Source organism: Neofelis nebulosa, chromosome 5 (genome assembly GCF_028018385.1).
Source record: "Neofelis nebulosa isolate mNeoNeb1 chromosome 5, mNeoNeb1.pri, whole genome shotgun sequence".
NCBI classification, from domain to species: domain Eukaryota; kingdom Metazoa; phylum Chordata; class Mammalia; order Carnivora; family Felidae; genus Neofelis; species Neofelis nebulosa.
The window spans coordinates 44,614,493-44,639,497 of record NC_080786.1 but is presented as its reverse complement, the minus strand read 5'-3'; the positions used below and the strand labels follow the sequence as shown (position 1 = coordinate 44,639,497).

The 25,005-nt window shown below is 36.5% G+C and overlaps 1 protein-coding gene across 4 annotated transcripts in view; it reads right to left on the bottom strand.

Annotated features, from left to right (window-relative positions):
- Positions 1 to 25,005, bottom strand: part of RNF13 (ring finger protein 13) — a 159,236-nt gene that overhangs the window by 90,500 nt on the left and 43,731 nt on the right. For 3 of the 4 annotated variants that reach the window (XM_058730196.1, XM_058730195.1, XM_058730197.1), the window contains one exon: positions 1,967 to 2,092. The exons of the other annotated variant lie outside the window; for it this stretch is intronic. In XM_058730196.1, coding sequence (XP_058586179.1) covers positions 1,967 to 2,092 — 126 coding nt within the window. The remainder of the gene's footprint in view (positions 1 to 1,966; positions 2,093 to 25,005) is intronic. 4 annotated transcript variants of the gene reach the window in all.

Below are 25,005 nucleotides of genomic sequence, written 5' to 3'. Positions count from 1 at the left end.
AAGCAGAAGCCTTACCACTACACTACACAGTTTAGCAAAACTTTATTGCTCATCTACTATGCAGTCCAATACAAATTAGGTAACTATATGTGAACTCTAAACACGGTAAGCTCATATAAATGAAATATATATAATAAAAAATAATAATGTGAATAAAGAGTAAGGGAGCTATTTACAAAGTGGAAGAGTGGCACATTGGGCTGGAATGATTCATTCTGCCAGAGAGGGCACAAAGAAAAGTAAGCCTTCCAGAAAAGATAACATCCTCAGCTAGCACTTAAACGTCATCTTGGCCAGAGATCTTGAACAGAGAAAATAGTATGTATAAATAGGCACAAAGGTGTAGTTAGCATTGTATGACAAGTCAAGAGACTTCAAGGAGGTGGTATGGTTGCAGAATAAAATTCAAGGCAGGAAGCAGGAAGAGAGGAGCTGAAATCCAGCTAATCCTAAAACTCCATTAGAAGCATTCAGACTCATGATGAGGATCCGCTAAAGGGGCAAGAGGACTAATAACTCTACCACATATGCATCCCTGAGTTGTGTTTGTACCATCAAAAATAAACATTCAATGACAGTATTTTCCTAAATTTTGCAGTGAACCACTTCCCATCCCGAACTAAAAAAGTTCTTAAAAAAAAAAAAAAAAAAGTATTATAGTTTCTAGTTAATAAAGACTGGACTGAACCAAAAATTACAGAGTATAATAATGCAATAAACCTTAGAATCAGCAAATTTTGGTTTACTTTTAATTTACTGGCAAGAAATTAGTGAAATATTACAATAATATTTCCTTTTTGTTGGAACAATCTGCAATTATTACGATTTAGTTCTGGGTCAAATCTTAAAATGGCTTAAATTTAAACTATTATAAAAAAAAGATATAACTCTGAAGAGCAAGAAATCATTTGACTTCAACTCTAATTTATTTCCCATCTAAAGGCAATTAAGAGTTTCGGTTTGGAACCGATATACAATAGTAACAACACCTATCATTTCCAATGTGCTCTACATTTCCAAACCCTTCTGGAGTTATTATTTTATTCCTTTAAGAAGTTTACTATAGAGGTGTCATTTCTTTCATGAAATGCAAGAAGCAGAGACAAAATTCAGGCACATCAGGAGTCTGTTCCCGCTGAATAAATCATCTAACATCAAGCTATGTCAAATTCATGAAGTAATATCCCATGTCTATTCTCTAAGATACACGCAAGAAACTACATGACACTCAGGTCTGAGGTAGATCAGTAAAAGTAACATCAAGGCTTATTTTATACAGGCCTCAATGTGGCTCTTTTGCCAAGGCCATCCCAAACCAGATTTGTAAAGCCGGTATTAAAAGCATTAAAAAACCACACCTTTAGAGCAGCACTGACGATAGTGAGGGATGTCCTACAGCAAACTTTGTTTTACTTATCTGACTTAACCCGCTCCAGGGAGACAAACTGCGTACAGGTGACGGAATCAGCTTGTTACAGAAGAGAAATCCCGATGTCAACATAAATATAAATATACATGTAATATTGATAATGGAAGAGTAAAGGCATAAAACTGAAGGTTAACGTTTCCATTCCTAGATTAGATCAAGCAAGATTCCACTATTAAACCACAGTTCAAGATTCCCAACTTCTACCTGCAAACTCTTAGAACCAATAACAATCACTTTTATCCTAGTCAATTTTGTTTACAACCTAATTAAAACTGTGAATCGTGAAACCAACGCTGTCTCCCTCTCTGTACTGGCTGTTAAAAGCTTAAAGGTCAATTTTGTAGCAGATGAATGAGACTTAACCTGCTCCTCTCTTGCTTGCCTTCACCAACTTCACCTTCATTTTGCTTTTGTCCTCACTTTTTTTAAACTGGATGACTTGTGTCAACTCTCTTAAAGCCTTTCTGAAACAAGGGAGAATTTAAGGTAGATAAACTAAAAAAACAGTAACAAAAAAATGAAAAAAGCAAACATTACCTTTACATCAAAATTACAATCAAGTCTTCTAATTAACACGATGAAAGTGCCAGATGAATTATCTTTTAATGGTGGAGGCACTATGGGTTCACAGGCATTCTCTGGTTTTGAATTAATCAAAAAACCCTGTAAAAGAATTGGCAAGAAGTTTTTTCTTTGTTAAACTCAAGAATTCAATACAACTTACTTCTACAAATATCTTTTAAATATGTTTCATGTATTTTGCATTATGCTAGATGAGTTATCTGGGGACTGTGACAATTCCTACCCTCCAAATATTCACAATCCAAGGACTTCTAAAGTAGTATTTGATTTCATAAGCATTTAGTTTTTTAAAGTAAGTTCCATTTCTACTATTAAAGTTCTCTTTTTGATCACACATAAGCCCATCACCCCAAAGACAACCACTGTTATCATGTTGGTGTATTTTCCAATGATGACTGACATTTCTAAACCAAGTAAATACTTTTTTAAAATTAACTTTTACACTTCTTTCATGTTATCAAGCAATGAAAATGCACAGCATTTCTGGCAATTTTGTTCTATAGAAATACTAGCCTGAGTATATAAAGGTGTATGTAGAAAGATGCTCCATGCTATGCCGTGTTTAATAGTAAAAGCTGGAAATCATGCACGTCAATAAGGTAGCCATTTAAAAACATATATACAATAGAAAAATAATGCAGCTATTAAAAAGAATGAGGTAAATCTATGCACACTAAATTAAGAAGGTATCCACAAGATAACTATTAATTTAAAAAGAAAATAGCAAGTTGCTTTCCCAGAAATACAGGATGGTTTGACATCAGAAAATAACATGAAATGTTACATTAACAGATTAGAACATAAACATCAAATGGCTATCTCAACGGATGTAATAACTGAATAAACACATAAACAGATAACAGAATTCAATGAATTTATAAAAAAGTAAGCAATTAAAGCTATGACACAGTTTCTTTAACAATAGTCCATATGGTATGTGAAGGGCTCACACCAACCACCTATTCCACAGGACATGGCAATTTCTCCGGCCAAAAGTTGCGTGGACTGGCTTGTAAAGGGGAATGTTTTTGCAAATGTTTCAGGAATAAAATGGAGCATACCTTCATTTATTCGTAAAATAGTTTGCCTTCTGGATTCCATAGAGCACTTGGTTTTTACTTTGCAGGGAAATAGAACTGCGGTTATCCTTCTAGCAATGAGTATTTGCTTCAATCATGTTAAATTTACACCCTGCTGCTTTTCTGTGCCTGTCTGCACAAACAGTAACTTCTTGCTTTAATGAAAAATCACATAATGCAATTCTTTTCAAGACACTTAGAACAGCAATTAAACTCAACCCATGTAGTACGAGCAAGGCATATAACTCAACTAAAGTGACGACAGTATGAACAGTTAAGGCCAAATTTCCTGTGTCTGGTGATGTCAATTCCATCATGATTGCCACCTAGTGGACAGCAATTGAAAGACACATTCCAATTTCAGAGATGTTAAAACATGGGGTTAATAAAATAAATGCATCTTAGAATCAATGAATTTATGGTATGTACAGATACACAAAAAAAAAGATCTACAAGTGAAACTAGAAAAGGGTTTTTGTTTTTTATAACTTCTATATTGTTATATCTGTTATGGCAAATGTATTATTTTTAAACATAAGAAAATTTATAAAAATCAAATACACATAAGCCAAAAGCCCAAAAAACAATCTAGTTGCATTAACAGAAAATTGAGTAAAGCCTTAAAAAATAGGTTTTTTTCTTAAATTATTAAACATTATCTTTCCTGTGGACTATGCTAAAAGAATAACTTGCTATTAATTCCTATTCTTCCCTGAGATAGGAGTCACTTAAAACTAAGCGCAAACTTAGTTTGTATCATCCACAAAGTATACAAGGTAGTATAATGGGCTTTGTCAATTGATTTGGCACAACTCTCTAGGCTCTTGAATAAGAATATCAAACAAGGTGCTGCTTTAAGCCAGGTCCACATGCCTAGTGTCACCTCCCTGGGCCAATCTTTTCTTATTAAAAAGATGCTTGCGGGGTACCTAGGTGGTTCAGACCGTTAAGCATCCAAGTTCAGCTCAGGTCATGATCTCACAGTTCATGGGTTCAAGCCCTGCATCAGGCTCTGTGCTGACAGCTCATAGCCTGGAGCCTTCTTCGGATTCTGTGTCTTCTCTCTGCCCCTCCCCAGCTTGTGCTCACTCTTTCTCTCTCTGTCTCAAATATAAATAAACGTTAAAATAAAAGGGGAGGGGGCGCCTGGGTGGCTCAGTCAGTTAAGCCTCCAAGTTTGGCTCAGGTCATGATCTTGCGGTCTGTGAGTTCAAGCCCTGCATCAGGCTCTGTGCTGACAGCTCAGAGCCTGGAGCCTACTTCAGAGTCTCTCTGCCCCTCCCCCACTCATGCTCTGTCACTCTGTCAAAAATAAACATTAAAAAAAAAAACACAAAAAACAATGCTTGCTCTGTAATTAAAGATCCTCCTCATTTCTACCTTCTGACAGTGGCACTTTATGCCAATATGTAGGATATTCAAGAAAACTACCAGTGCCTACAAGACTTAGGAACTAGATGTCCATCTATTCTCTCTTTGTTGTAATTGCCTGATGTTTAAACAATGCTGGACAAAAATTGTGCATGCAGACTGGCACCTCAGTATCATCAAATGTATAATGCAGTAGGCTCACTACATATAAATATGCTGATTTCTTTTGAAATCTTTTATGACTATACATAAAGCAAAGTGCACCAAATATAATTTTCCAGTTTGATGAATTTTCACTAACTGAACACACATGTATCAGGAAATAGAACTCCGAAAGTTCCCTTCATCCTCCCTGCCAGTCACTAGTCCTCAAACCCCATTCCTAATGTCACCACATAGTCTTCTAACAGTTTGATGTTTTGCCTAATTTTATACTGGAGATAAACAGAACCATACAGTATAGTAAGTGGTCTTTTAGACTTCTTTCTCTCAATGCTGTACTTGTGAGATTCATCCCTACTGCTGAGCAACCACACTGTTGAGACACTTGGCAGATCTTTCGCTGCCATTTCTATACAATGTTACATTGTGTGACGATGCCAACATCTATTCTACTGCTGATGAGCATTCGGGGAATTTCCAGTCAGGAGCTGTTACAAACATTCCACGGACACTAACACAGGTGCACATCTGTTAAGTATGTACATAAAAGTAGAACCATAGGCTATCAAGCTGGATCAGAGCGTATCAAGCTTTGGTAAATCCTGCCAAGCAGTTTTCCAAAGTAGTTTGGGTTACCACTTTTTAACTAGAATATTCAAAATCATCTAAACATAAAAATTATACCGAATGTAATTTTGCTTGAATGCTTCAGGAGGTATTTAGAACTACAGTATTTCAGGATAAAAATTATGAAAACATCACTTTTGTTGATAAATTATACTGATTAATAAAATCATAGAGAATTTGTTAAAGTGGTTTTGTTTAAAAGATTGTGTCAGGCTGAAAAGAGCCTTAACTTTCCTTCCCTTCAGCTTTCACTGATGTTAAGCTACATAAATAGTAAAAATAAGAAGAGCATATGTAGTTATTATGTCAACAGAAATGTTGAAAGCAAGGCAGCAGTACATCCTTCTCTTTGCAAGAGTAAAAAATAAAAGAAGGAGAAAGTCAGAGAAGGGTGAGTTGTTTTGTTAGTATCTGAAGTTGTAAATTAATTAATTGCAGTAATAGCAAGCAGTTAACATTTGTTGAGCCTTAGCACTCAACACTGTGTCAGGCACTATGCCCTTTCAGTATTCTAAATCAGTTAATCTATGCAATGACCCAAGGAGGTAGCTACTATTATTATTATTATCCTTATTTTAAAGATGAGGAAACTAAGTCTCAAAAAGGTTAGGTAACTTGCTCAAGGTTACATAGCAGGCATGCAGTCCCAGAAAGTTCTCAACCACTAAGCTATACTCCTCCCATAAAAGGGAAACCAGAACAAAACAGAACAAAACAGCCTCAACTAGGTGAAAAACAAAATGGGCAACAAAGAGAAGAATGAACATTTACAAAAATGAACAAGCCAAAATGTTAGTATAAAAGGCAATTAAGGCTGATTCCAAAATCTGATGTAAATACTTTAAACAGTGAAGATGTCAGGGGTGCCTAGGTGGCTCCGTTAGTTGAGCATCCGACATCAGCTCAGGTCATGATCTCACGGCTCATGGGTTCAAGCCCCACATCAGGTTCTGTGCTGACAGCTCAGAGCCTGAAACCTGCTTCAGATTCTGTGTCTCCCTCTTTCTCTGCCCTTTCCCTACTCAAGCTCTGTCTCTCTCTGTCTCTCAAAGATAAGTAAACACTGAAAAAAATTTTTTTAAACAACGCAGATGTCAAAGGAAACTGCCATAATTTTGATATTCAAACATAGACCAGAGTTACACCAATCAGACTTTATTAGCTAATGTTTTCCTAATGTGAGTGCGAGAGATGGATTTATTCCTATCAACAACTTTCAACAATGTTAAAAATATCCACTGTTCTTTTCTCTAATTCTATATTAGATCATTCTTCCAAAATTTATCCATAATTTTCACATACAGGATACACTTAATGTCTTTGTCACAAATGGTTAGAGATTATGCTCTTCTTATACAGTAAAATATCCTTTAACCACTACTCTTATCATATTACTTTAAATTCCTTTAACACTACTCTGAATACAGTGGTCACATTTCATTGTAAATAAGAGGATGGATAAGACTGAGTCCCTACCCAAGTAATTAATATCTGGAAAGAACTAACAGATCCAATAAGAGAAAACAGAATATAAACAACATACAGTATAACTGCATAGAACAGAGAAAGCCATTCTAACTATGGGAGGCAGTAGCAGAAAAAGTGGCATTTGACTTGGGTCTTAAACTTTAATTTGAGGTCAAACACTGAATATACCACTATATGCAGAAGGTATATAGTAGGGTCTTAGTGGAAAAACCAGTGAAATCTTAAAGAAGTCGGTACTTTATTTAATATATTATAAAAATATTAATTTCTTAGATTTGATAAATGTACCACAGTTATATAAAACGTTAACATTAGGGGCGCCTGGGTGGCTCAGTCGGTTGAGCGTCCAACTTCAGCTCAGGTCACGATCTCGCGGTCCGTGAGTTCGAGCCCTGCATCAGGCTCTGGGCTGATGGCTCAGAGCCTGGAGCTTGCTTCCAGTTCTGTGTCTCCCTCTCTCTCTGCCCCTCCCCCGTTCATGCTCTGTCTCTCTCTGTCTCAAAAATAAATAAACGTTAAAAAAAAAAATTAAAAAAAAAATAAAACATTAACATTAAAAGAAACTGAGTAAACAGTATATGAGAACTCTCTGTACTATTTTTCTGTAATAGTTTTTCTATATAGCCTTTCTATAAGCCTAAATGTATTTTAAAAATTTGTTTTGAATAAATCAAACACATCAACAACAGTAACAACAAGAAAGTAACAATAGGAACTACCACTCTTCAGCCTGTTCTAGACAGTAGCTTCCAGTGATGCACTGTAATTGACGTATTGATGTTTCTGGCAAACAAATCAGTTTTGTCAACAAATTTTTGACATATGTTGCTACTAAGCTATTTTTCTCCTCTTTTCAGCATGTTTCTTTTAAGACTCTAGGGCGAAACATTAGTATTTTAACCATTCCAAGCTTCATGCCATTTGCAAATTTGATAGCCATACCTTCCATGTCTTTCTGCACATCATTGAGGAAAGCACTGAATAAGACAGAAATTTGAGGGTTATATACTAATTAAAAGTTAATCCCTTAACTGAATTATAAGAAAAGGTTGTTGAAAAACCTCACAAATTAAGTATTACATTTGTAGCATTTTTCAAATCAGTACCTGAATATCTTTCATCTCAAAGTTACATCTCATATACTGTTAGAATCCTCCCCAATAGCTTTTTTTGGTTATATATTTTATCAGGGAGTTAGATTTTAGAGCTTAATACCTGACTAAAAGATGTCACAAAAATAAAGTAAGCCCATAAATAACTGAAAACATGAAAAAATACTTAAAAATGCTATCAGCAAATACTATTTAGACCAACTATATAATTTTTAACACATTATTTCTGAAAAAGTTCAAAAGCATTGGTAACAAAATTTGGCTCATGTTAATATTCTAGGACTGTCAAAGCTTAAAAAATAAAAAAAGTCCCAGACTACTATATATGTTTATTAATTGCACTGAGATTAAGAATAAGGAAAAAAGGCATAAAGATTTATACAATGTCAATATGCAATTATAAAATCACCCATCTTGATAATGTACTCCAAAAAGAATTTTTGAGTGATTTGTTTAGATTTCATAATTAGCATTCACTAACTACCTAGTAGATGCTAAGATGAACTTCCATTTCCCAGCCATGACAGAATAACAGGGGCTAGTTTTATCCTCTTGCTTTAAATAACTAACAAATTAAACAAAAGGTGTGAAATATCAACTTTCAAAGAATGGACCACAGCACAAGACAGCAACTGCTGAGAAGAAAGAAATAAATGCAATGAGCCCTACAAACAGCTCAACTCAGTATCTAGAGATTCTAGGCCTCAGAATAGAGCAGGGGAACCCAACAATTGAGTGGTCTCAATGAGTTGAGGAAACAGAGCTCAGGGTTTGGAGTGGCAAAGGCAGCTAAAGTTTTGTGAAGCACCATAGTGGGAATAAGGGAGCTGCAAAGACAGAGGGCTCCAGATACATGCAGAGATGTCCACTCAAGTCCTTGGCTGAGCAGTAATCTGCATTTGTGTGGGAGGAAGCTACCAAAACTGAGAAAGAAAGGAGTAAACAGAACAATCCCTGGAGCCCACACAGAGCTGGGAAGAACTGTATTCTTATCAGCTGCAGAGGAAAATCTTCCTAATACAGAGCACCAAATAGAGTCCTCAGAAGACTGTTGCCTCAGAAGTGGGCCAAATTGGCCCTAAACGTTTGAAATGAATGAAAATAAAAACACAATTTACGAAAATTTGTTGGACACAACTAACATAGTACTTAGAGGGAACTTCAAATATTTGTACTAAAAAAGAGTAAAGGTCTCAAATCAATGGCCTTAACATTCATCTAAAGAAACGAGGAGAAAAAAAAAAAAAAAAAGCAAATGAAACCCAATATAAGAGAAAGAAAGAAACAATAAATAGCCACTTTCCTTACAATGATCCTTTGGACATATCCAAAGGATGTCTATTACTATAGACAAGTGGACAAACTTAAAGAAGCTGAATAACTTGCCCAGTGATAGAACCATAATTTGAAGCCCAGTAATGCTGACCCCAAAGCCAATGTCCTTCCCATCTTACCACAGTATTCATCTTCACAGACAGGAGGATTAAACCAGGACTACATTCCAGTTTTCCCTATTCTCAGCCTAGCACTCTAATAATTTTGCCATTGTGCTAATATAATATAATCATCACTTGGACAGCAAAAGTTCACAAGTGCTTATTAAAAGGATTAGCATTCTAAATCACCTTTTTTCTTCTTCTTGTACCTTTCTATTTTCCCACCTATCCCCAAATCTTTCATTGTATTATGTAAAAATTTGATAAGTGGCTTACCAGACAACTGGTTTTTCAAGTTATTTGCTGCTGTTGAAGCTAACTATCATAACTGATGTGAAGTCCTAGAGGATAGCTTTATGCTCACAAAGGAGGATCACAAATCATAGGCATTATCATCCCTGTTTTAGAGAAGAAAAAACTTAAGCTTCAAAGAAGACAACACACCTGAGAATCAGCTGCTAACTGATGGTGCTATGAGTCAAACTGATTCAAATAATGTATCCTTTCTTCAAGAACACATTGTCTTTCAAATTTAATATAAACACAAAATGATGTCAGTAAGATTGGTGAGACTAAAGATTACTCTTTAATGCTATTTCTGGTTTTTTGTTTGGTTTTGTTTTTTAAGTAGGCTCCACACACAGCACTTGAACTAGGCTTGAACTCACAACCTTCAGATCAAGACCTGAGCTGAGAACAAGAGTCAGATACTTAACAGGCTAAGCCACCCAGGCGCCCCATTTCCATTTTTTAAATGAATTTTTTTTACTTTAATTCCCGTAAAGTTAACATACAGTGTTAGTTTCAGGTGTACGATATAGTGATTCAACAATTCTACACATTACTCAATGCTCATCGTGTTAAGTTAGTCTTCAAAACCCATCATCTATTCCACCCATCCCCCCACCCACCTCCCCTCTGGTAACCATCAGTTCGTTCTCTATAGTTAAGAGTCTGTTCCTTGGTTTGTCTCTCTCTCTCTTTTTTTTTCCTTGATTGTTTTATTTCTTAAATTCCACATGAGGGAAATCAGATGGTATTTGTCTTTCTCTGACTTATTTTGCTTAGCATTATACTGTAGCGTCATCCATGTTGTTGCAAATGGCAAGATTTCAATCTTTTTATGGCTGAATAATATTCCATTGTATATACATACGACATCTTCTTTATCCATTCATCTATGGATGGACACTTCGGTTGCTGCCATAGTTTGGCTACTGTAAATAATGCTACAATAAACATAGGGGGTACATGTATCCTTTTGAATTACTATTTTTGTATTTGGGAAGTAAATTACTAGAAGTAATGTGATTACTGGATCATAGTTCTATTTTTATTACTTCTGTTATTATTATAATATTTGTACTAAACAAATATACTTGGAAAGAGAAAAGCTCACAACTTAGAATGAATTACAAGGTGTCAAGAAGGAAATTGGAAGCATCCAATACCAAAGATAGTTCTATTTGTATAGAATCAGTCAGTAAAATGTTTACCTTATTTCAATACATTTATCCTAACACATAATAATTATTTATTTTAAGAAAACATTTCTTGCTTTATACAAGGATTCATTTTCAGATTCCATTACAAAGCAAATTCTCTTAGCATGTGCAGTATTATTATATCATTATGCCAAAAGTTACAAGCAAAATATGCTCGGTTTGGGAGAGGAAAGATTAGGGAATAGCAGTCAGGCCAAACCTATATACTGAATAAAAAGAAAGGAAGAATCATGAGCAGTTTTGAGTTCCAGTTATGCTCCCTGTGATGCCAGGTCACTGTTGACAGTTTTGCATCTCTGATCCATACAAAGTACTAAATATGAACAATACTCCTAAATGAGACATATAAAATAAGATGAGCTAGTCATCAAGGTGTGAGGGTGAGCACAAGAGGTTGGTTTATCTCCTATATACTTCCTACTGTCAGATAGCAAAGTAAATCCTGAAGTTGGGAGTTTTTAATCCTCAAGTTTTTTTTCCACAGAGCTCCTGAGGGCAAGTAGAAAACAGATGGCAAAAATTACCCTAAAAACAGCAAACATCAGGCTACCAGATTCATAAATATGGCTTTTCATGCTCACTGAAGAACACTGTTGAACCCCTGAGATGGCAAACTGCTCAATATATTTACAGACATTTTGGTCATTTCCTACTTCATAATCTATTCCCAACAGGTCAACCTGAAGCATTAGTTGTCGTTTTAATTCTTTATTTTACTGATACACCGGTTCACTGAACAAATGTGCTGAATCCCTACTGTAATTCAGGAACTGTCAGAGAGAAAGATTCTGCCTTCAAGAAATTTACATTGTATGCCAGACACCGTATTACAACAGAAATGAGCATGATAAAGTACTTGTTGTGAATACCTCTATGGTAACATTCTCCTTCCTGGTTTTACATCGATCAGCTTTTCAATTTTTAAATGCTGAATATAGCTTTTATATCTACTCATATTGGTAAAATTGCTCAGGGCTGAGAAAATACTGCCACAAAATTGCAATAATTTTCAATGCACATACTTCCTTAATATTTGATATAAAAATCGGTAATTACCAAGTATAAGATAAATCATATAAGTAAGTCTCAAAATAGAAAATCCTCTTAATAATCTGGGGCATCTGGGTGGCTCAGTCAGTTAAGTGACCAACTCTTGATTTTGGTTCAGGTCATGATCTCACAAATCCTGAGACTGAGTCCCACGTCAGGCTCTGTGCTGATAGCATGAAGCCTATTTGGGATTCTCTCTTCCTCTCTCTCTGCCCCTCCCCTTGTGCGTGTGTGTGTGTGTGCGCACGCGTGGCCACACACACGCACACGTATGCACTTTCTCAAAATAAATAAACTAATAAATAAATAAATAAATAAATCCTCGTAATGTTACCTTTCCAAAAGCAGAGGATATAGAAGAATGTTTTTACTATTAAAGAGATTATCTATTTCAAAAGACTAGGAGAATCTGTTCCTTCAAAATAGCTAGGTTAAGCCAAGAATGGTAGTAGGTTGATGAGAAATTTATGCTGAAGGAGAGCTGAGGTAAAAAAATCCAAAGTTTATGGCATTTGAGGGGCCCCTGAGTGGCTCAGTCAGTTGAGCGTCCAACTTCAGCTCAGGTCATGATCTCACAGTTCATGGGTTCAAGCTCCACTTCGGGCATGCTGCTGTCAGCACAGAGCCCACTTGAGATCCTCGACCTCCTCTCTCTCTGCCCTGCCCCACTCGTGCTCTCTCAAAAGTAAATAAAAACATTATCAAAAAAGAAACAGTTTGTGGCTTCTGAGCCACAGCTCACTCCCCTGCCACTAGCTCAGTGAGATGGAAGCTCCACTCTGTGGCAAAGGCCACAAGGCTCCTTCTCCCCTCAGCATCCAGTTAAGGACTATGGTACCTCAGAAGGAGGGGAAGATCACCACCATTTCTCACCTCTCCAGCTCCAAACTGCAAAGGTTAAATTCCTGGTGAATGTGGCAAAGTACACAGGGCCAAGAACACTGGGGCCCTGGTCACCTTCCTCCTAACTCACCTGCAGGTCAAAGGATCCATGCTGGGAGAGGCAAATAGAGTAGACTAGAGATAACTACCCACAACCAGCACACTGCACATAAAGCAGAGTGTCAATGAAAAATGAAAACATTAATTTTATGCTAGGCAATCATCCGGGAGATATAGCAATATTAGTAATAAAGGAATAAGCATAGGAAACCATAAGTGCACAAGCATTTCCTAGAGTAGAAAAAAAAAACCAATGAGACTGATGCATTTTGAATGGAGCCAATTCCCTATCAGTGGCTCCGAGTTTGCCCACTAAGAGAGGCAGTCTGTAAGAAAAAAGACCTCCAAAGCTCTTCCTAAGTAAACTCACTTTATTTGAAACAGAATGTGGCAAAGTTCATTTAAAAAATAATGAAGAGGGGCGCCTGGGTGGCGCAGTCGGTTAAGCGTCCGACTTCAGCCAGGTCACGATCGCGCGGTCCGTGAGTTCGAGCCCCGCGTCGGGCTCTGGGCTGATGGCTCAGAGCCTGGAGCCTGTTTCCGATTCTGTGTCTCCCTCTCTCTCTGCCCCTCCCCCGTTCATGCTCTGTCTCTCTCTGTCCCAAAAATAAATAAAAAACGTTGAAAAAAAAAAAAAATAAATAAATAAAAAATAATGAAGAGGGGCGCCTGGGTGGCTCAGTCGGTTGAGCGTCCGACTTCGGCCCAGGTCATGATCTCGCGGTCCCTGGGTTCAAGCCCCGCGTCGGGCTCTGTGCTGACAGCCCGGAGCCTGTTTTGGATTCTGTGTCTCCCTCTCTCTCAGACCCTCCCCTGTTCATGCTCTGTCTCTGTCTCAAAAATAAATGAACATTAAAATCAGCTGAAGAGCTTTAAAAAAATAATAATAATAAATAATGAAGAGGTCAAAGAAGAACTAGCAGGGGAAATTAGAAAATGTCTGGAGACAAATGTAAATGAAAACACAACATACCAAAACTTAGGTGACGTAGCAAAAGCAGTGTCAGGAAAGAAATTTATAGCTGTAATTACTTACATTGAAAAATAAGAAATATTGCAAATCAACAACCTAACTTTATACCTGAAGAAACAAGAATAAGAAGAACTAAACCTAGGGGCACCTGGGTGGCTCAGTCAGTTGAGCTCCGACTTCGGCTCAGGCCATGATCCTGCGGTTCTTGAGTTCGAGCCCCACATCAGGCTTTACTGCTGTCAGTGGAGAGCCCACTTCAGATCCTCTCCTCCTCTCTCTGCCCCTCCCCCGCATGCATGCCCTCTTTTTCTCAAAAATAAACATAAAAAAAAAAAAAGAACTAAACCCAGAGCTAGCAGGAAAGGGGAAATAGTTACTAAAGCAGAGTTAAAGTCAGAATTATTAAAAAAAAAAAAAAAATAGAGAAAATCAGTGACAGCTAGAGTTGATTCTTCAAAAAGTTCAACAAAAATGACAGCTCAAGAGGACTCAAATAATGAAAATCACAAAACAAAGAACATTACTACCAGGGCACCTGGTGGGTCAATTGGTTAAAATCCCAATGATGTTTTTTGCAGAAATACAAAACTCCATCCTATAATGTATATGGAATCTCAAGAGACCTCTTAGTCAAAACAATATTGAAAAAGAACAAACTCAGAGCCCTCATACTTCCTGATTTTAAAACTTACTACAGAGCTACAGTAATCAAAACAGTCTGGGGCTGGCATAAACACAGACACATAAACACCGATGAAATAGCATAGATATCTCAAAAATAAGCCCTCACATATAAGTCAAATCACTTTGACACAAGTACCAAGACCACTGAATTGAGAAAAGATGGTTCTTTCAACAAATGGTATTAGGAAAACTGGATATCCACATGCAAAAGAATAAAATTGTACCCTTATCTTATGCTAAATAAAAAATTAATTCAAAACGGATCAACGACCTAAATGTAAGAGCTAATATATAAAACTCTTATATGAAAACATAAGGGAAAAATATCATGACATTGGATTTGACAATGATGTCTTGGACATTAAAAGCACAGGCAACAAAAAATAGATGATTTGGATTTCATCAAAATGAAAAAATTTTGCATTAAAGGGCAAAAGACACGAAAGACAACCCATGGAATGAGGGACAGTATTTTTCAATCATACATGTAGTAATGTATTGACATTGAGAATATATAAAGAGCTCCTAGAACTCAATAAAAACAAGTTAACCTGAATTAAAAATACAGGACTTGGACAATCATTTCTCTAAAGAAGATAAACAATGGCCAAAAAGCTCATGAAAAGATCCTCAGCATCTCTACTCATTAGGGAAATGAAAATCAAAACCATACTTCCTATCTGTTAGGATGACTGTAATCAAATAAAATAACAAATATGGACACAGATGTGAAGAAATTGGAACTCTTGTGCACTGCTGTGGGAACTTAAAATGAAGGAGCATGAATTTCCCTCCTCGCATGCACGTACAGAATATATAGCTACACGTGGAGCACCCCCCCCTGCAAGATATCTAGAAATTAGCTACGTGATGCCTACACATCAAGCAACTAAGAAAATACTAACATAGTTAACAGGAAAGGCTGAGACATACTCTTGCTACAAACCCCACCCTCAGTACAGTGCCATACAATCAAGAGGGAACATCTAATTCCCAGCTTCTCTCTGAAAAGCAAAGGGTTGGGACCACACATCTAGTACTCTGGTTTTTAAGGCTGCCATCCAGGGGACTGGCCCCCAAATCACCTAGCTCTGAAAGCCAAGAGAGCTTGTGTCCATGAGTCCCACAGGCTGTAGCAAAGAAACAGTTCGTAGCGAATGCAGGTGCACCCAGCATGGCTATCATCTAGGGCTCAATACAGAGGGAGGAGGCAAAAACACACATCTCCCAGTCTTTTCCTGGAAAAGGTTTGACTACATAACGCACAAGCTGCTCCCTGAGGATCTAACTTCTAATCAGCACACATCTAGTTACTGACTTCAATCATCCCCAAGGCCTAAAAAGCTGGTGGGCACTTCCATTCTCCTTCTGGCTCACTCCAACATTAAAATCAAGTCTCCAGCTTCTCTCTAGAAGTGTGTCCACATGTCTAGCATCCCACCTCTTATGGCTGCCACATGAGGGACAGGCCATCAAATTGCCTAGCTTTGATAGCCAATAGGGCTTGGCGTTCTCAAGTCCCATAGGACCATATTAAACAAAAAAAGCAGTTTTTAACAGGTGTGGAAGCCCTCACTATCTACTACTCCCCCCAGGGCTCGGTACAAAGGATACAAGCAAAAATACCCATCCCTGTCTTTGCCCAGAAGGGCTATGACTACAGACTTCACCAGCTGCTGCCTGAGGTACTGGCTTATAATCAGCCTGCATGTGGGAACTGACTGAGATGCTCCCAGAAGCCTGACTGATCTGGTGAGCACATCCCCTGCTGTCTACCTGCAGCTCACTCAAACAAACAAACAAACAAAAAAAAACAACCTTCCAGCTTCTCCCTGAAAGGAGCTGGTCCACACATCTAGCACTCCAACTGCTACAGTTGCCACCCAAGTTGACTTCCAAATCACCTAACTCTGGGATCTGATGCGGCTTGGTATTTCATGAGTACCCCAAAACATATAAAACTATGAAATGATTCCGCTTGGGAACACAAGCATTTCCAGTGACTACTCCCTCTAGCTCACCACAGAGTAAGTAACCAAAAACCCCTACCTTCTAGTTTCTCCCTGACAGGGGCCAGACTGCATATATAATATCCTGACTTTCTAGCTGTTGCCTCAAAGTTGAGCTTCCAATTAATACGCATTGGAGAGCCATATTAAAGCAAGGAGATGGTAGGGGCACCTGGGTGGCTCAGTTGGCTAAGTGTCTAACTCTTGATATTGGCTCAGATCATGATCTCACAGTTCATGGGATCAAGCACTGTGTCGGGCTCTGCTCTGACAGCACAGGGCCTGCTTGGGATTCTCTTTCTCTCTCTCTCTCTCTCTCTCTCTCTCTCTGCCCCTCCCCTGCTCACACTCACACTTTCTTTCTCTCAAAATAAATAAACTTAAAAAAAATAAAAGAGATGGCACTAGGTGGTAATTCAAATCCACAAGCATAAAGTGAACCAGAATAATAAATGAGGTTAATATAACTACATTATGAATATATACTTATTCTCCTCTCTTCTCTCAGGGTTCATTAGTAAATACAAAATTATTTAAATTAATAATTAAAACAAAGTACCAACCAACTACAAATAGAAGGATAGAGGGGAATTTTCCAACTTAATAAAGGACATCTATAAAACTATGCAGCTAACATCATATTTAATGATGAAAGACTATATTCTTTGCCCCTACTGAACAAGATAAGAATGTCTGCTCTTGACACTTCTATGCAAAAAGGTGCTAAATAGGATTATTTAGGAATTTCAAGGATTATTTGCCTTGTCCTATTTTAGACATTCATTGCTTTCCTGTCAAAGAAACATTTCAAATTTCAAAATAATGAAAAATGTTCTCCAATTTAAAAAATGTACTGGCAGGTCTAGCCAGGGCAATTAGGAAAAAAAAAAAAAAAAAGGAATGAAGGGAAGGGAAGGGAAGGGAAGGGAAGGGAAGGGAAGGGAAGGAAAGGAAAGGAAGGGAAGGAAGGAAGGAAGGAAGGAAGGAAGGAAGGAAGGAAGGAAGGAAGGAAGGAAGGAAGGAAAAGCACTCAGATTGGAAAGGAATCTGCAGAGGGCATGACTTTATACAGTTGACCCTTGAACAACATGGGATTGAACTGCACAGACCACTTACAGATGGATTTTTTTTTTATATATATACTATGGCACTATAAACGTATTTTCCCTTCCTTCTGATTTTCCTAAAAATATTTTCTTTTCTCTAACTTTGCTGTATATTTTATATATTATTTTATGTATATAAATGTAATACACATACAAAATATGTGTTGACTGTTTATATCATCAGTAAGACTTCTGGTCAACAGTATTAGTAATTAAGTTTTGGGGGAGTCAAAAGTTATACACAGTTTTTTGACCACGTAGGGGTCAGCGCCTCTAAATCCACATTGTTTATAGACTGTATATAGAAATACAATAGTCAATTGTATATAGAAAATCCTAAGGAATCCACTGAAACACAATTAGCAATAAACAAGTTCAGCAAGGCTGCAGAATACATAATCAATGTAAAAAATCAACCATTTCTACACACTTGCAATGAGCCATCTGAAAAGCAAACTAGGAAAACAATACAATTTTTTGATACAACAGTATCAAAAACAAAATATGCAAGAATAAATTTAATGATAGTGGTATAAGACTTGTACACTAAAAGCCATAAACCTTTGTTAAAAGAAATTTAAAAAGACCTAAATAAATGGAAAGACAGTCTAATTTTATAGATAAGAAGACGTAATAGTGTTAAGATGGCAATACTCCCTAAATTAATCTACAATTTTGACTGAATCTATGTCAATATCCTAGATGGATTTTTTTTTCCCCAGACACTGACAAGGTGATCCTAAAGTTCAAATGGAAATTCGAGGTATCTAAAATAGCCAAAATAATCTTGAAGACAAAAACAAAGTTGGAAGACCCACACTTCCCAAATTTAAAACTTACTATATAGCTGTAATAATCCAGACAGTATGGTACTGGCATACAGATACACAGATCAATGGAGTAGGATATCAATTCTAGAAATAAACTTCCATATTTATGGTTGACTTTTCTAAAAAAAAAAAAAAAACAAGGGTGCCATGACAATGTAATCTAGAAAGAATAGCTTTTTCAACAACTGGTGGTGAGAAAACTGGATTATCCACATGCAAAAGAATTATGTTGAACCTCTACCTCACATTAAATAGAAAAATAAACTCAAAATAAAGACCGAAATCTAAAAACTAAGACAAAATAGTCCAGGAAGAAAACATACATAAATCTTCATGACCTTGGACTAGGTATCGATTTATTATATAAGATACCAAAAACATAAACAACAGGAGAAACCATAGATAGACTGGACTTAATCAAAATTAAACAGGAGGCATCATCAAAAAAATGAAAAGACAAGCCAGAGAATAGGAAGAAGTACTTACAAATCATACATCTAACAAGGGACTTTTACCCAGAATACATAAAGAAATCTTACAACTCAAAAATAAAAAGGCATAGAACCCAATTTAATTTTTTTTTTTAACATTTATTCATTTTTGAGAGACAGAGTGTGATTGAGGGAGGGGCAGAGAGAGAGGGAGACACAGAACCCAAAGCAGGCTCCAGGCTCCGAGCTGTCAGCCCAGAGCCCAATGCAGGGCTCGAACTCACACCCCGCGAGATCATGACCTGAGCCGAAGTTGGACACTTAACCAAACGAGCCAGAACCCGATTTTAAAATAAGCAAAGGATTTGAATAGACATTTCTTCAAAGGACATATATGACTGGCTAATAAGCCCATGAAAAGATGCTCAACATCACTAATGATTAGGGAAATGCAAATCACAACCATAATGATAAAGCGCTTCACACCCACTAGAAAGTCTATAAAATATAGATAGATAGATAGATAGATATTAAAAACAAGTCTTGACAAGGAAATGGCGAACTTGGAAACCACACACACTACTGGTGAAGCTGAAAATGGTGAACCCACTTTGGAGCAGTCTGGCTGTTCCCTACAAGACTAAACAGAGTTACCATATGACCCAAAAATTCTACTCTTAAGTATATACTCAAGAGAAATGAAAACATAGGTAGACATTAAAACATATACACTGATGTTCACAGCAGCATTATCCATAATAACCAAAAAGCAACAATGCCCAAATGTCCACTAACTGATGAAGAGATAAACAAAATGTGGTATAACCATACATTGGAATATTAGCTGCCATCAAAAGGAACTAAGTAATGATACATGCTATGATACAGATGAACTTTGAAGACATGCTGAGTGAAAGAAGCCAGAAACAAAAGGCTACATATTATATATCCCATTTATAAATGAAATGTCAAGAATGGGCAACTCTTTAGAGAGTTTGGAGAAAATAAATTAACAATTGCCTAGGGCTGCAACTAGAGGGGTTGAAGAGAAATAGAGCATGACTGCTAAATGGGTATGGAGTTTCTCTTGGGGGTGATGAGAATGTTCTAAAGTTCATTGTAGTAATAACTGCATAACTCTGAATATACTAAAAGCCACTGAAAGATACACTTCAAATGGGTGAATTGTATGGTATGTGAATTGTATCTCAATAAACTTGTTATTAAAAAAATATGGGGCAGTGGGTTGGCTCAGTCTGAAGAGCATGACTCTTGATTGCAGGGCCATGAGTTTGAGCACCATGATGGGTGTAGAAATTACTTAAAAATAAATTAAGTAAACAAAAATGAACTATTGGGACCTCATCAAGATAAAAAGCTTCTGCAAAGCGAAGGAAACAATCAGCAAAACTAAAAGGCAACCAATGGAATGTGAGAAGATACTTGCAAATGACATATCAGATAAAGGGTTAGTATCCAAAATCTACAAAGAACTTATCAAACTCAACACCCAAAAAACAAATAATCCAGTGAAGAAATGGGCAAAAGACAGGAATAGACATTTCTCAAAGGAGACATCCAGACGGCCAACCGACACATGAAAAAATGCTCCACATCACTCATCATCAGGGAAATACAAATCAAAACCACAATGAGATACCACCTCACACCTGTCAGAATGGCTAACATTAACAACTCAGGCAACCACAGATGTTGATGAGGATGCAGAGAAAGAGGATCTCTTTCGCCTTGCTGATAGGAAGGCAAACTGGTGCAGCCACTCTGGAAAACAGTATGGAGCTTCCTCAAAAAATTAAAACCAGAACTACCCTATGACCTGGCAATTGCACTACTAGGAATTTATCTAAGGGATACAAGTACGCTGTTTCAAAGGGGCACATGCACCCCAATGTTTATAGCAGCACTATCAATAATAGCCAAAGTATAGGAAGAGCCCAAATGTCCATCGATGGATAAATGGATAAAGAAGATGTGGTGTATATACACATATACACACATGTGTAAACCTGTTTACACATATATGTAGTGTATATACAAGGGAGTATTACTCAGCAATCAAAAAGCATGAAATCTTGTCATTTGCAATTACATGGATGGAACTCAAGGGTATTATGCTAACCAAAATTAGAGAAAGACAAATATCATATGACTTCACTCATATGAGTAATTTAAGATACAAAACAGATGAACATAAGGGAAAGGAAGCAAAAATAATATGAAAACAGGGAGGGGGACAAAACATAAGAGACTTTTAAATATACAGAACAGAGGGTTGCTGGAGGGGTTGTGGTTGACGGGATGGGCTACATGAGTAAGGGGCATTAAGGAATCTACTCCTGAAATCATTGTTGCACTACATCCTAAGTAACTTGAATGTAAATTTAAAAATACATTAATTAATTAAAAAAACTTTTAAAAACTGAGGACATAAAGCTAGTCAATGAACTAGATGGTTTTTAGTAGGACTTAAGGTTGTATCTTAAATATTCCTGTTTTTACTATTAGTGTTGTTTATTAAATTCTTACCAAAAAAAGTAGTATCTGTATTGCCTAAGGTCATCTAGAAACACATGTTTCATGAATGCTCTTGAAGGGGATCACCTCTTTGCACAGGCTCCAGCCCACTGTGACTAGTAAGTACTATTTTTACAGACAACAAGAAAACATGTTTTTATCTTATGGAGATGCTTTTTTGTTTTTCTTTTTCTCTTTTGTTTCCTAGATCACATTGGGTAAGTGGAAATATATTCCAAATGCCTATATGATCACCTCTTGATTTTAGAATACGGACTGTTCCAACTAAATATAATTTATCTTGTTAAACATCTGTACCTTTCTTTACATGATCAAAATAAGATTTGATTGCAGACAGAATTTCACTTGTGTAGGTAAATTAACAAGTATCTTCTCCCTAAATTCACTACTTCAAACTAATCTGCAAGCATAATAGCTTACTAATGACCTTGTCATTAAAGGGGGGGGGGGGGGGGTGGGGGCTGGGGAAGGGCAATAAATCATGGTGTCTAGGACAAAGCTAGGAAATGAGATCAACAATTCCCTTTTCACTCAAATTGATGTTGAAAGAGTTAAATAAAGAGATATTGTAACAGATCTATTTATAATCCTTTGGTTTTTCTATATCAAATCTAATTCCTAAAAATAACATAACTGATAAAAATTTAAAGATTGTTGCCTTGAGTTTTACTTAACACAGAAGTAGTTGTTTGTCAGGATTTTTATTTTCTGATATCCAAGCTCTATGAAGAAAGGCCATCTGTTATGTGTTTCCCATTCAGCACACTTATAATGCTTCACTCCATAGACCATATCTTGACATTTTATTTAAAAAACAAAATGACTGTGCCCTCTGGTGGACAAGGCCTTTTAGTAAATATGTTATACACCACACCACCATTATAATCACATCATTGTCATGCTTAAGAAAAAAATCCAGTCACACATTATCACTCCACTCTAAACACCAAACCAACAGAGTAGAAAATCAAAAGCTCAGTCTGTGATATACTCGTAGGATTTGTTACATCCAACAAGATTGTTGCTCTAAAAACAAAAGGAATTCTAAGTGGACTGAGCTTACGTTGGGAACACATATCCTCTAAAGTCACCTCCTAAACTGACAAATGGTCAACACAAGCCAGTAAGGAATATTTATTCACATTTTATACTCTGTAGTACTTGACAGATCCTCTAAAAACATAAGGGCTTTAAACATGTTAATCACTTACATAACTCTTAACAAAATCTTTAACAGCAAAAGAGTTCAGAAACAAATACAGAAAGTAAATCTGTGAAAACTTAAGAGGCAGCAGAGATATTCTTTAGTTTTGTGAACAAAAGTGAATCCTGACTAAAAAGAATTCTTTGGTAATGAAGCAAAAAACGTATTGTTTTCTGTTTTTGTTTTTTGAAACAAACAGACCTTCAAGCATTCATTACTCATCACATCATTTGCCATTTGCAATTTGTCATAACTCAGTCACAGTTGAGCATAATCTGGTTAACTGAAGTTGAATACAAACTAGTTATCAATCTAATTAAGAGGGCCAGAACTCAAAATTTCTGATGGAAATGGTCAGATCCCAGCTACAGAAATTATTTCAGTATTAAGTATTCAAAGAGAATGACTGGCAAAAAGGGATAATGCAGGTAAACATAAAATAGAACAGTACAAAGTAATAAGGGTATTAGTACTAGTAATTAGTTTTTCTGTTAATTTCAAAGACAATGATTACAGATTCATTTATAAAAGAAATGAGAAATATATTGAATGTGCAAAAAATTAATTATTTCACTATGGCAAATTATCATTCAGATAAGAAGTGGAATATTACCAAATTCCCCAGAGTGGTCAGACATTCTTGTATACCAGCAGTATATAAGACTACTTGTTTCTCAAATCCTTGCTGGCCATTGATATTGTTACACTCTTTATTTTCACTAATCTCATGAGTGTGAAAAGGCATCTAGTTGTAATATACACAAAGAGGGATTTTTAGAGATATAATAGCAAAAAAAAATTGACATTTTATGTATCTACCAATAAAATAATGAAAAAATTGTGGCATATTCATAAAATGAAGTATTATGCAACAGTTAAAATGAATGCAGACAGTATAATACAGATAAACTGCAAATATAGTGTTGGGTGAAAAAAAAGCAAGTTTAAAAGCCACAGCAAACAAACTTTAAAACCAGGTGCAACAATGTTTATAGATTCATATAGAAGGTGAAAAATGTTTTATAACATAAATGGGAAAGATATAAATTTCAGGATAATGATTATCTGTGAGGAGGAAGATGAGGGAATGAAATTTGGAAGGATAAAAAATGCTTTGGGCGCCTAGATGGCTCAGTCAGTTAAGCATCCGACTCAATTTTGGCTCAGGTCATATCTCATGGTTCATGAGTTTGAGCTCCACATAGGGGCTCTGTGCTGACAGTGAGAAGCCTGCTTGGGATCCTATCTCTCCCTCTCTCTCTGCCCCTCCCCCACTCGTATTCTCTCTCTCTCTCTCTCTCTCTCTCTCTCTCTCTCTCTCTCTAAGTAAATAAACATTTTTAAAAAATGTTTCAATGGCACTGGTAACATTTTATTTCTTCTTAAAAACCCAAATTACTAACATTTAGGTGGTAGGTATATAGGATGTTCTATTATTCCCCTACTCTATCCTCTGTTTGAAATATTTCATAATTTTGGGCAGCCTGGGTGGCTCAGTTGGTTAAGTACCGACTTCGGCTCAGGCGATGATCTTCCGGTTCGTGGGTTTGAGCCCCACGTCGGGCTCTGTGCTGACAGCTCAGAGCCTGGAGCCTGCTTCCCATTCTGTGTCTCCCTCTCTCTGTGTCCCTTCCCCATTTGTGCTCTCTCTCTTCTCTCTCTCAAAAATAGATACCTTTAAAAAAATTTTTAAATAAAAGAAATATTTCATAATTTTTAATAAGTGAAAGCAACCTAAACACAATGACAGCCAATGATAGAGGATCGGTTACATTATGGTATAATTCAAGTATTGTAAAAAAAAAAACAAAAACAAAACAAAACAACTATGATGACATGAATGCATATATATTTACATGAAAAGATATCCATGATACTGGATATGCCATGATATTGCCAAATTTTAAGAAGACACAAAATAGCATATACAAACACATTTTTAAAATGGAGGAATAAGAGTGTCTATAGGAAATTCACGCAGTTATACCCAAGTCTACCACTGCAATCTCTTTGTTGTAGAATTATATGATTTTCATATTCTTCTTTATACATGTCCTATAGTCTCTCAATTTTTATGGTGAGCATATATTGCTTATAATCAGAAAACTATTTTTTCATGGGAAGAAGAATAAAAATTTACTTTTACCATTTCAAATTGAGAACACTAGCAAGGAAATCTAGTGAAAACTACTAAGTGAACAAACAACACAGAAATCCAGTAATGAAAACAGGGAAGTTTGGGGAAGTGTGCTGAGTTAGGAGACCAGACATCTTAGCCTTCTTTGACTTATAAAGTGGTAGGAAACTAAACAGGTCAGTGTGGATGGGCCCAAGGATGACAGAAGAGACTAGGGCCCAAACTGCAGAAGAAAAAGACCCATGGTCTGATTTGGGGTATTCTACACAAGATGGGAGGGATATGTGTAAAC